General features: G+C 37.0%; 1 protein-coding gene across 3 annotated transcripts in view; it reads right to left on the bottom strand.

Moving 5' to 3' along the window:
* Positions 1–13,587, bottom strand: part of BAZ1A (bromodomain adjacent to zinc finger domain 1A) — a 94,416-nt gene that overhangs the window by 21,814 nt on the left and 59,015 nt on the right. For 2 of the 3 annotated variants that reach the window (XM_086709936.1, XM_086709937.1), the window contains 5 exons: positions 9,058–9,153; positions 8,708–8,932; positions 7,423–7,588; positions 7,046–7,159; positions 2,558–2,682 (listed from right to left, as the gene is read on the bottom strand). In XM_086709936.1, the coding sequence (XP_086566062.1) occupies positions 2,558–2,682; positions 7,046–7,159; positions 7,423–7,588; positions 8,708–8,932; positions 9,058–9,153 (726 nt within the window). The remainder of the gene's footprint in view (positions 1–2,557; positions 2,683–7,045; positions 7,160–7,422; positions 7,589–8,707; positions 8,933–9,057; positions 9,154–13,587) is intronic. The other variant, XM_086709935.1, reaches the window with a different exon arrangement.

Raw genomic sequence — 13,587 nt, 5'->3', positions numbered from 1 at the left:
TTTAGCTTATGGATTATATAAAAACGGGCAAGGCAGATTTGGCCAATGGGCTGTAGTTTACAAACCAATGATTTTAGGTAACAGAACACCTAATGCTTAGTTGGGTACCTAGCAATTCAAACAGAGGACATTTTCCAGCAAGAAATGTTTCTCCAGGGGGCATGGCTACATGAGAAACTTCTGGCCAAAGAGATGGGAGCAGAAGCATTAAATGTAACCTCTGGGTTGTACCTCTCTGCATTTCCCATCTTTCAACTAGCCAGAATGGAGACATGGTGATAAATCATTTTTGAACATGAGAATGGCAGCAAACCCTATGGATGGCAGTACCAACAAGACAGGAAGAGACTGGATTCCTGGTGACCTGCCAGGCCTTTTATGGTGTGTTGAAGAATTAAACTTCTCTTCTTTCAGTCACTGTCAGATTGCTTAGATGGGTGGGGAGTTACTTCTATTTCTTTGCTTGAAAGTGTTTGTATATAAGATTATAATTATCTGCTTCTTTGGGGCACCTGGGTGGCTCAGCTGGTTGAGCGTCTGATTCTTGATTTTGGCTCAGGTCATGATCTCATGGTTCATGAGATTGGGCCCTGTGTTGGGCTATGCACTGACTGCCTGAGGAGACTGCCTGCAATTCTCTCTCTGCCCCTCCCCTGCTTGCTCTCAAAATAAATAAAGATTAAAAAAAGTTATCTGCTTCTTTAAAATTTTGCAAAATTCACCTATAAAGTTGTCTAGGACTGACATTTTCTTTGTAGGAAGGCTTTTAATACTGATTCAAGACCTAAAGGTTTAGGACCAATCACCTTTTAAATTTTCTCATGCATTTTTATAATGTGTGTTTTTCTAGGATTTTGCTTTATTTTTGCCTCCATTTTCCTTTAAAAAAAATTTTTTTTTTGAAGGAGAGAGAGACAGAGCATGCACAGGGGTGGGGCAAAGAGAAGGAGACACAGAATCTGAAGCAGGCTCCAGGCTCTGAGCTGTCAGCACAGAGCCCGATGCTGGGCTCGAACTCACAAACTGTGAGATTATGACCTGAGCCAAAGACGGACGCTTAACCGACTGAGCCACCCAGACGCCCCTAAACATTTTTTTTAAAGCTTTATTTTATTTTTGTGAGAGTCAGAGATGACACGAGTTGGGGAGGGGCAGAGAGAGAGGGAGACAGAGAATCTCAAGCAGGTTCCGCATGAATGCGGGGCTTGAACTCACGAACTGTGAGATCATGACCTGAGCCAAAACAAAGAGTGAGACGCTTAACCAACTGAGCAACACAGGTGCCCCCTTTTTGCCTCCATTTTCAAAGTTATTTCTATAAAACTGCATATGCTGTTTCCTTACCTTTAAATTTCTACTCTTATCTGTAGTTACGTTTACCTTTTTAGTCCTAACCTTATTGTGACTTTCCCCCCAAATCAATTTCAACAAAGGTTTGTCTAGTTTGTATCTTTTTCAAACAACTAATTTTTGGCTTTGCTGTTCTCCTGTATTACAGTTTACTTTTTATTAATTTCTATTTGTATCCATTGTTTCCTTTTATCTGAAAGGATTATTCTATCTTCTACCGCTAACTTCTTAAATGAATGCCTAGGTCAATTTGCCTTTCTTCTTTCCTAATATGTATTAAAACTATAAATTTTCCACTAAGTAGAGGGACTGTATCCAACAAGTATTAATGTGCAGTACTGATTAGCTTTTTTTCAGTATTGAGTAGTTTTAAACATTTTCTAGTTTCTATTTATGGTTTCTACTTTAACCTATTACTTAGAAGTGTGTTTTAAATGAGGTGTTTAAACCTTTAATCAAATGAGGTTTTTTTTTTTTGTTTGTTTTGGATTTCTAAATCAATTGCATTGTAATCAGAAAATATAGCCTTCATGATACAGGAGATTTTCTGTCTACTTATAATAGCCATTTTAGAAAATAATGTAGAAAAAAAAGATACCATCAAAATTATAGGCACAGAATAAACTTACAAATCTCCTTCAGTAGTTGTCAAATGAAGATGGTTAAAGATCCTCAGAAGTAAATTATATCAACAACTTTAAAAAAATGTGTTCCCTTTGATCTAAATTTATAAAATTATTTTAAGGTAGTAGATTTCCATTCTCAATCATGTGGTACCAATTATAAGCATTACTGACCTTTGTATTTCTAGCATCTAAAAGGTACTCAATGAATGTTGAGTAGGCTATAGAATAAAAATTTCTATTTCGCCTAATATCAAGTAGTCAATACCAAACTCAACAAAACTTGCTAACCAGAAGTTGAAGTTATGTGAAACTGATCGTTAAAAGAATATGAATATTGTCTCTCTTCCCTAAAGTATAAATGACATGAGAATAAAGACAGAATGTAACTTCTAACACCATTTTTTAACAAAATGGTCACCATCTAAGGAACTTATCACTGCTATGAGTTGGGCATTTAAAAACAAACACACCTAGGAATAATAAATGGAAGTAATCTAATACATATTTCAGTATAGCTGATTTATAATGTGCCTTATTAATTAAAAACAAGTAAGCATGCCCTTAAGAAATTTCTGTATTACCCCTTCTGCCTCTTTTATGTGATCTGGGGTCATCTTCATCTTCAGTGATGGTATCTTGATCAAGTTCCTTTTGCTCCATTTCTTTACTCTCAGTGCTAGTATCAAAATCTTCCCTTTCTTCCTCCCTTAAGGAAAAAAAAAAGATTACTATCATTAAAGAATATATAAAATTCCATTCATGAGATATTCATTGCCTGCTTATGAAGGGCTAGCCATTGTTTGGGAAGTAGTGGACAAAATGATATTCTTGCAGAGGAAACAGATAAAACAATTATAAAATTAAAATATGTAATAACTATTAAAAAAGGAGAAGTTCAAGGTGTTATGAAAACATTTCAAGGTGAACTGAAATCTAGTCTCAGGGATCAAGGAAGGCTTGTTTGAGGGGCGCCTGGGTGGCTCAGTCGGTTAAGCGTCTGACTTCGGCTCAGGTCATGATCTCACGGTCCGTGAGTTCGAGCCCCGCGTCGGGCTCTGTGCTGACAGCTCAGAGCCTGGAGCCTGTTTCGGATTCTGTGTCTCCCTCTCTCTCTGCCCCTCCCCTGTTCATGCTCTGTCTCTCTATGTCTCAAAAATAAATAAACGTTAAAAAAAAAAAAAAAAAAAGAAAGGCTTGCTTGAAGAAGTGATATTTAAACTGTGAGACTAGGGAGACCAGGGAGGGGTAAGGCAGCAGGTGAGAAGAAATCTCCATTTCTAGCAGAGGGGAAAATGTGTGCAATGGCATTGAGCTGAAGAGAAAAGGAAAGAGCTTTTTTCTCTATTATTTTGAGAAAAATATAAAACAAAGAAGTCGTCCTAGATATAGATGAGACAAGGGCAGAGTTAGGTCATACTGGGCCTTGTAGGGAATTATTCAATAAGCAATGGGGGGAAAAGTAGAATTTAGAAAACAGAAATGATTAAAAGGCACTTTGGCTGCTATGTGGAAAAGGATCTGGGAGAGAAAGTAGATGAAGGGAGACAAGGGGCCACTGTTAACAGTCTAGGTAGCTGGCTGGGAGGTGATGGTCGGCTCAGAGTAGAAAGTAGGTGGTAAGTAGACAAATAGTGGAGAAGAGAAGATAAATGTCTGATACAGTTAACAGGCTGAATAAATACAATATGGATATTTAATTCATTATACTATCCAAATTAAAACTAAAATTGTATGGGGCACCTGGTGGCTCAGTCAGTTAAGCGTCTGACTTTGACTCAGGTCATTATCTCACGGTTTGTGGGTTTGAGCCCCGCGTCCAGTTCTGTGCTGACAGCTCGGAGCCTGGAGCCTGCTTCGGATTCTGTGTCTCCCTCTCTCTCTGCCCCTCCCCTGTTCCTGCTCTCTCTCAAAAATAAATAAACATTAAAAAAATTTTTAAGTTTAAAATTGTATGAACCTTGAAATAAGTTCCACCATATTTTATTTATTCAGAGAGACAGAGTGTGTGCCTGAACACAAGCGGGGGAGGGGCAGAGAAAATCCCAAGCAGGCTCTCTAATGTCAATGCAGAGCTCACGAACTGAACTGTGAGATCCTGACCTGAGCCAAAATCAAGAGTTGGATGCCGACTGAGCCACCCAGGCGCCCCAATAAGTTCCACCATTTATGGTCTTTATCCAAAGCAAGGTTTGCAAACTCAAATGTGTTTAGGAGCCAGAGGGATAATGTAAATGAGGGGAGGCTAGATGAGTATAAAAATATATGAAATGGTGGAATCTGTAACGTTTATTTTTATTTTTTCTAAGTTTGTTTGTTTATTTTTGAGAAAGACAGAGAGAGAGAACCAGCAGGGGAGGAACAGAGAGAGAGGAGATAGAGGATCTGAAGTAGGCTCTGTGCTGACAGCAGTGAGCCCAATACAGGGCTCGATCCCACCAACCGTGAGATCATGACCTGAGCCGAAGTTGGACGCTTAACCAACTGAGCCACCCAGGTGCCCTTCTTTTGTTTTTAAATTAAGATATCAGAAAGAAAAAATTCAGGTGATGAATAGTAACTCAACTTATTCTGGTAATTATTTTGCAACATATGCATGTATCAAATCATTATGTCGTATACCCTAAATGATTAATACAATGTTATAAGTCACTTATATCTCAATAAAACTGGAAAGGGTTTATAAAATGTGAAAAAAAATGAGATATAACTCACATACCCTAAAACCACCATTTTAAAGTATACAAATTCAGTGGTTTTTAGTATATTACAAGGTTGTGCAATCATTACACCCATCTAATTCTAGAACAGTATCATCATCCCCAAAGAAAAAGCCTACAGCCATTAGTAGTCACTTTCCATTTCCTCTTCCCCACTGTCCTGGTACCCACTCATCTACTTTTTGCTGTGTATTGTATTTGCCCATTCCGGACTACTTATATAAATGAGATCATACAACACATGGTCTTTTATGACTGGTTTCTTTTACTCAGCACCGTTTTCAAAGTTTATCTACATTGTAGCATGTATGAGAATTCCATTCTTCTTTATTGCTGAATAACCTTCTGCTATATGGATATATCACTGAAGAAATACATCGTTTTGTTTAACCATTCATCAACTGATGGACATTTGGGTTATTTCCATTTCTTTGGCTATTAAGAATAATGATGCTATGAACTTTTGTATATAGATTTCTGGGTGAACGTATGCTCTTAATTCTCTGAGTATATACCTAGGAGTGGAATCGCTGGGTCCTATGCCAACAAATGTTTTAACTGTTTGAGGGACTGCCAAATTTATCCAGAGCAGCCGCACCATTTTACATCTCCACCTGCAATGCATGAGAGTTCCGATTTCTCCACAGTCTCACCAACACTTCTTATTGTCCCTTCATTGGATTACAGCCATCCTAGTGAGTATGAGGTAATATCTCATTGTGATTTCGATGTGTGTTTCCCTAATGACTAAAGATGTTGAATATCTTCTGTGCTTCTTGTATATCTTCTTTGGAGAAATGCCTATTAAAATCCTTTTCCCATTTTTTAAACCGGTTGTTCTTTTATTGTTGAGTTGTACGAGTTCTTTACATATTCTGGATATTATGCCATTATTATTATTATTATTTTTAATGTTTGTTTACTTTTGAAACAGACAGAGAGAGAGAGAGAGAGAGACAGAGTGCAAGCAGAGGAGGGGCAGAGACACACACACACACACACACACAGAATCCGAAGCAGGCTCCAGGCTCTGAGCTGTCAGCACACAGCCAGACGTGGGGCTCAAACCCACGAACCATGAGATCATCACCTGAGCTGAAGTTGGATGCTTAACTGAGCCATCTAGGCATCCCTGGATATTATACCATTATTAGAGATATGATTTGCAAATATTTTTTCCCATCTACTGAGCTGTCTTTTTACTTTTTTTTCCCCCTTAGAGAGAGAGTGAGTGCACATGGGTGCAAGCAGGGGAGAGAGACAGAGAGAGCAAATCCCAAGCAGGCTCCACACCCAGTGCAGAGCCTGACACAGGACTCGATCCCACAATCCTGGGATCACGATAAAAGCTGAAGTCAAGAGTTGGACGTGCAACCAACTGAGCCACCCAGACACCTCTTTCTACTTTCTTGACAGTGCTCCTTGAAGCATGAAAGTTTTTAACTTTGATGAAATCAAAGTATTCGTTTTTTTTTCTTTGATTGCTTGTTATTTAGGTATCAGATTAACTTTCCTAAGCTAAATTCTATTTCTTTTAAAAAAAAAAAATTTTTTTTTTAACGTTTATTTATTTTTGAGACGGAGAGAGACAGAGCATGAACAGGGGAGGGGCAGAGAGAGAGGGAGACACAGAATCTGAAACAGGCTCCAGGCTCTGAGCTGTCAGCACAGAGCCCGATGCAGGGCTCGAACTCACGGACCGCGAGATCATGACCTGAGCCGAAGTCGGACGCTTAACCGACCGAGCCACCCAGGCGTCCCCTAAATTCTATTTCTTAAAGTATTGTTGATGGCCATATAAAATACAGCTGTTGCAAGTTTGTGACTTACAGGTATTTTTATATGAAAGTATAACTAAAAGTCAATACATTAATTTCGGAATACTGAGATTTTTGGTAATCTTCCTTTGCAGATTTTATAAAAAAAATTCTGGTAAATTTGAATACAGTTTGCCATGTACAATATGAAAAAATTCCCACTTGTATTCATAGCCAATTATCACCCCAAATATTTTCAAATGAAAAAGAGTACCTAAGTCACTAAATTACTTAAGGGGCTTTCATCTTCTCCCTATACCATCTATTAAAACCTCCAACTTCATCCCCACTCCTCAATAAACTCAAAGGAGCTTTGTGAAACATAATGCACAATGGTGATGGTGGTGGAGATGGGAGATACCACTATTAATACATTACTGGTTAAAAAGAGGCTACAGGCCCATTGGCACAATTGTTATGTACCTATGAATAAGAAACTAGAATGCTAGTTTTTAAAACTTTTGAAAGCATTTTAGAGTCTACAGTGCTGATTTTTGTTCTTATGTAAGAATGAGCAGTGTAATTCAAACCATACCCAACAGATATATCTACGGCTGAATTTCTTTGCTCATCTTCCTTCAGTTTCTCTTGTTTCTCTTTCATTTTTTGTTCTTGTTCCTTCAGTTTTTCCTCCTTCCTTTTGCGAATTCTGAAAGTTAAAATAAAATACTACAGTCTATTTGATGGAAGATAATTTCAACTTTTAGCATCTTGTCTTCAACCATAAAATTATGGAAAGTGATCCAAATGTTATCACAAAACCATAAGGTAATATTCATTCATAACCTCTTAGGTAAGCCATCAAACACCAGTGTGAACCAAGGTCATATTACAGCCCATTGTCAAGTACGGTTTTAGATGTAAAGGAATAAGCAGCCTTCATTGGCACAACTGACTATAATCATCTCTCACCTAGCAGCTGCTTCTTCCCTCTCTTTCCGATGTTGTTCTGCTTTTAACTCCCGGAACTCCTGCTTTGCCTGTCGTAATATATCAACATAATCTTCAATGAAATCCCTAGTAGAAACTAGGGTCAGTAGTTTCCCACAGAGAGCATGAAGTATCTTCATTTTTTCTCCTGTCAAAAATTGGTAAATAAATTCTGTATCATTTAATGACAAAACGGAATTGTTTGAAAAATCTTAATTTGTGGCTCAATGTGAAAATGCTTAAAAAAATAGGAAAAAGTCCCAAGATCAAACATGCCAATGGCATGTCTTCAGAAAAAGCAACTGAGTCCAAATTAATAGTTATGTAATATGCAAGGCATTTCAAATACTAGTAACTACTTTATATACCAGTTAAATACACATGAAAAATTTTCTAATGACAATTTTTTTCAAGTTTTAATTTTTGGGCTCATTTATGAAGTTCAAATAAAGTCTAAATTATAACCACATGGATTTTTAAAAAATGGCAACAGGCAAATTGCTACTCTGAAAATACTGCACACAAAAAAAAAACAAAAACAAAAAACCCACCATAGATTATAAAAACTATATGGATGTTAGGAATGAATGCACTCTACTTTTATTAGATGTTCTCTGAAATAAGCATATTATTATTTTTGTGTGTGTGAAATTTACTGTCAAATTGGTTTCCGTACAACACCCAGTGCTCATCCCAAAAGATGCCCTCTTCAATGCCCATCACCTACCCTCCCCCTCCCTTCCCTCCCACCCCCCATCAACCCTCAGTTTGTTCTCAGTTTTTAAGAGTCTCTTATGATAAATAATCATATTAAAGTTGGTATGTTTGTACACTGTAATTTTTTATTTAAGAAAGGAAGTGAAAAGAAACTTCACCTTCATACACCATTTCTCATACCTCAAACACTATTCAAGCAAATGTTAGAATTTAGCTGCTCTGGCTTAAATTTCTGATATACTGATAAATAAAAGTGAAAGCCAGCTAATTGTCACTTATCCTTCTAAATTTAGTAGATGTAGTAGATTAGCCACCAGGAAAATCCAAATAAAAAAGAAAAGAAAATCAGAAACAGTTAAAGCCAATAGGAAAACAACAGTAGTTTCCATCTGGGTCACTATTTGTAGTCCAACAATTTTTTTAAGACTGCTCTTTCTTTTAAAACTGGTATCATCTAAAATTTCTCATCAGCACCTAGTTTTCTGGCCTAAAGAGATAAAAGAGGGTAGGAAGGGGGCACGTTATACAAATTCCAACTTGCAAAGTTTACCTGGTGTCAAATCATATACTGAAGTGCTTGACAGTTTCTTCACTAGACTGGGATTGCTCAAACGAAGCTCCATACAGGCATCATCTGTAGCATCAAATCCTCCTCGTTTCTGGTATCTGTACTTTGCATTTGCTGACGTTACATCAGCACCTGAAGCTAAGATGTGGAGTCTGAGGATTTCAGAAAGAGTGCAGCTATCAAGATCCAAGCTTTTCAAACTGCAGCCTATAGTTGTTAAAAAATGAAACAGTCATTTAGAATATAAGCAAGGAATCCTTAGCAATGTAAAATGCGCCTTAATAAAATTATCAATAAAAATCCAATTAAAAATAAGTAAAACCCACACATACCCTGGTGCAACTGCGGCCATGCAGCTGCCAAAGATGCAACTGCAGACAGTGCAGATTTTGTGGGGTCTGCATCTTCATCCAAAGCCTCTGTTAAATCTTTAAGGAAATAAATACTTTATTCTAGTGCAGATCAAAGCTGGAATATTTGGGAATAATGCCCTTTTAAAATGATGAAAGAAACAGCAAACAGCTTAACATTCGGGAACCTCAAAAGAGCCAACACTAGGTAAAACAAGCATCATTCACATCCCGCCTCGTGTCCACCTCAGACTATAAATCCTAAGACATGTACTGCACACTAATATCTTCCTTAGTTAACACAGAGAAGACAATTTCCAAGTTACCAACAAGGTGCACATACACATTCCAAAAAACATGGTAAAATGCATAGAATTAAAAACAAATCTCCTCACTCAATACAACTTTAGAAAAGTCTACTTTGAAAATCAGAATCTACTTGAAGATCCCCCAATCTTTAATAAATATTTTAGGATTGAATCATAACAAAGTATGGTTTGTGATCATCAAAAACCAGCACAGAAAAAGAACGAAAACAAGTTAAAGATAGCACTACTGTCACTTAACCATTGATTTATCCTCTTCATTAAATTTCCTATATTTTGAAAACTCTGCAATCTAAGAAACCACAGGGAGATTTCCCTGTATTTTCTAAGTAAATTGCTTTAACTTTGAAAACCATCCCTAGCTTACAAACAAGACTAGAGTAAATCTACTAGCACAAATGTATTTAAAGTATTAGCATATGCAATTATTCCTAATTATAATATATTGTTGATAAAAAAATTTAAAGTGTCAACTATGAAAAAACTCTAAGCTTACAAAAACCTCTTGTTATATCATAGTACAGTGGGCATAGCTTCAGACTGAGTCAGATCATATATATTCTAGTCTTGGCTCTGCCAGTCCCCTAGTTCCTAGTTACAGAACCTTTACACAAGTCACTTAATTGCCTTCATTTTTCCTAAAGGAGTGAATCTAGATCAATGGTTTTTAAATTCTTCAAATATTTCTTGGGGAATCCAATAGAAAAGAGATAAAAGTTCCTTTGTTAAGTGGGTATGGAGATGATAATCCTGCCCATTCATCTTTTCCAACTCTCCTGCAGTGGCACCAAGGAATCCCTGTACAACTCATAGTATTCCATGGGTTAGAGTTAAAAATCACTGGGCTAAACTGTCTGTGGTTCCTTATCTTTCTACTATGTTTTCCTTCCAAAAATTCACAAGCTAACAAAATGAACCTCAGAGAACAGAATTGCTGTCCTTTACTAAAAGGAAAAAGGCAACTCTGGGATCATGTTTGATTACAATCATTGACAATTTCATGGCATTAAAGCATAGACAATGCCACACAGGAGAAGTTATTTGACTAAACATTGCAAATATGCAGGAGTTATTCCTACCAGGTCAAGAATCCAGTCCAAATGAGACATTATAATCTTCCTTACCAGAGAAATACAAGAGCTAAAACTTCCTCAATTTTCATTTTACATGTAAAGTCAAACAAAATTAATAGGCACTCTAATATTAATAACAGTCCCAGTAAAAGTGAACTGATCCTCTTCCTTCGCAGCAATTACCATGTTCAACCTATTTTATCTGTAGTCAGTTTTAATATCCTAGGACAAAGTTACAAAGGCCTTAGGAAATGAACCGAAAACATGACAGATTACCTTTTTTTGATTAAAAAATTATTTTTATTATTTTTATTTTATTATTTTTAGTGTTTATTTTTTTATTTTTGAGAGAGAGAGAAGGGGGGAGAGACACACACACACACACACACACACACACACACACACACACACACACACACACACACACAGAGCGCGAGCAGGGGAAGGGCAGAGAGAGGGGGAGACACAGAACCTGAAGCAGGCTCCAGGCTCTGAGCTGTCAGCACAGAGCCCAAAGCAGGGCTGGAACTCATGAACTGTGAGACCATCAGACCTGGGAGATCATGACCTGAGCTGAAGTCAGACGCTTAACAGACTGAGCCACCCAGGCGCCCCAACAGTTTACTTTTAATTGTGTTCACGTAGCATGTTAAAATATGTAGGGGTGCCTGGCTGGCTCAGTCGGTAAAGCACGTGACTCTTAATCTCAGGGTTGTGAGTTCAAGCCCCATGTTGGGCATGGAGCCTACTTAAAAAAAAGTAAAATGTATTCTTTAACTCAATTATTTGCCAAATGACACTCTCAAGAAACTGTATTATTACTCTAGGATTCACTTAGAGACAGTCAGTTGGGTATATCATACCAAGAGAATACAGTTGACCTTTGAACAACATGTGTTTGAATTCTGTGGGGCCACTTATAAGTGGATTTTTTATAGAACAGTACTATAAATGTATTTTCTCTATAACATTTTCTTTTTTCCACCTTACTTTATTATAAGAACACAGCATTTAATACATATAATATACAAAACATGTATTGATGAACTGTTTCTATTATCAGTAAGGCTGCCAGTCAACAGTAGGCTATTAGTAGTTAAGTTTGGGGGGCAGCCAAAAGTTTTATGTGCATTTTTCAGCTAGGGGTGAGGAGAGCTGTCATTCCTAACCCCTGTGTTCTTCAAGGCTCCACTGTACAGCTGAACTGTGTCTGTTATGATTATCTTAAAGTTACATTTATCATCAGAGTAATCTAGAATCTACAATTCCAACACTAAACAATGATATCTTAGCAAATACACAAAACTATGCTATGTAAGGAGGATGCTCTTGTTCCCATACTTTGAAGGGCTTCCAAGTTCATGATGTAAGACTAAAGAGAGGAATTGAAAATTTTAATGTAAGATTTTAAAAATTGCCCAAATTTCCAAGATTTGACATAAAAAAAGGGAGCCTAAAGGCCAAAGGATTTAAATCTTTTTGAAGACAGATAATTTTATAGGCAATGCTAGGGAAACAAATATTCAAATTTTCAACATCTCTGCCATATCATGAAGCAATATAGTATAGGCATTATGAGGCTTCAGAGCAGACTTCCTGAATCTCTATCCCATCACTTTCTTATGAGCCATGTGTCTTTGGGCAAGTTAATTAAACTCCTTAAGACTAAATTTCTTTATAAGTAAAGGCAGAAAATAATTAATAATGATCTGCCTATTATACCTACCTATCTATACCACAAGGGGGTATGAGAATTAAATGAAATAATGCATATACAGTATCTTATGTCACTTGTTTTCAGGAGAACTGTGGAAAAGCTTTTTTGTTACAGAGATAGGAGGAACATGTGGAAAATACCTGGGAGAACAGCCTAGAGTACTTAGTGAAACTGTAATAATTATATAAAATGTAGCCAATACAACAGGAAGCAGACAAGGGTGTTAAAATTCCAAAGCATGTTTTTTCCGCTCCCTAACATTTAAATAACTATCTTCAAAAGGTGCATTAAAACCTTTATTTAATGGCCAATACTTATTCTGGGGTATAATAAGTATTATTTTAATACTTATTCTTGTATTATTTAATACAAATTATTAATTTGTATTAGTATTTATCTGCAATCCTGTACAGGACTAGAGTTATAAAAATTACAGATCAAACAAATCATGGAAACAAAATACAATGGCAATACAAACACCAATATCTATATACATTTTTTTTCTTTACACTAGCTGATTTTCCAACATAATTTCCTTTCACCCCACTTTTTCCCAACAGTACAAAACTACAAAATTCACCTGCTTCAAATCCTGAGTTAAATACAGACTTATACCTTGTGTTAAGGTCAGAACTTGGTCCACAGCCCTGTGATATTATTGGTCCTTAAGACAATCTAGTGGCTAAAAGAATGAATATTTGCCACATTTTCTGTCTTAGATAATCCATCTTTAGTGCTGGTACTGGTTATGTTAGAAAAATCTTTAGATTTTTATGAATTGTTTGCCCTTCTATCTTCCCCTTAGTAGAGTCTCATTTTATGGACTAAGTCATCTGAGATGATAAAGGGGACAGCATTGTTAAAATGACCTTGATAAGGGGTATATGGTGATTAGCACTCAAGTTAGAGAAAATATTTTGCTTGAACTTAGGCTGTAAAAGAAAAACAAAACAACACTGGATGCATATTGATGATCCTGTTGCTTCATGAATCAGGCATTAAAAAATGAGCTCAAATTATCTAAGGTCAACAATACTATCTGAATGGAAGAATGTCCCATCTTTTTGTATCAAGACTGCTATCAAAATGTCTCCCCAGGGGCGCCTGGGTGGCGCAGTCGGTTAAGCGTCCGACTTCAGCCAGGTCACGACCTCGCAGTCCGTGAGTTCGAGCCCCGCGTCAGGCTAGCCCCGCGTCAGGCTCTGGGCTGATGGCTCAGAGCCTGGAGCCTGTTTCCGATTCTGTGTCTCCCTCTCTCTCTGACCCTCCCCCGTTCATGCTCTGTCTCTCTCTGTCCCAAAAATAAATAAACGTTGAAAAAAAAAATTAAAAAAAAAAAATGTCTCCCCAAAATTATCTTATTGTGAATTTTTATGCAATACACTAAAATAGTTTA

Source organism: Puma concolor, chromosome B3, assembly GCF_028749965.1.
Source record: "Puma concolor isolate L17-30 chromosome B3, mPumCon1.1.hap2, whole genome shotgun sequence".
Lineage (NCBI taxonomy): Eukaryota > Metazoa > Chordata > Mammalia > Carnivora > Felidae > Puma > Puma concolor.
This window is presented reverse-complemented; position numbering and strand designations above follow the sequence as displayed.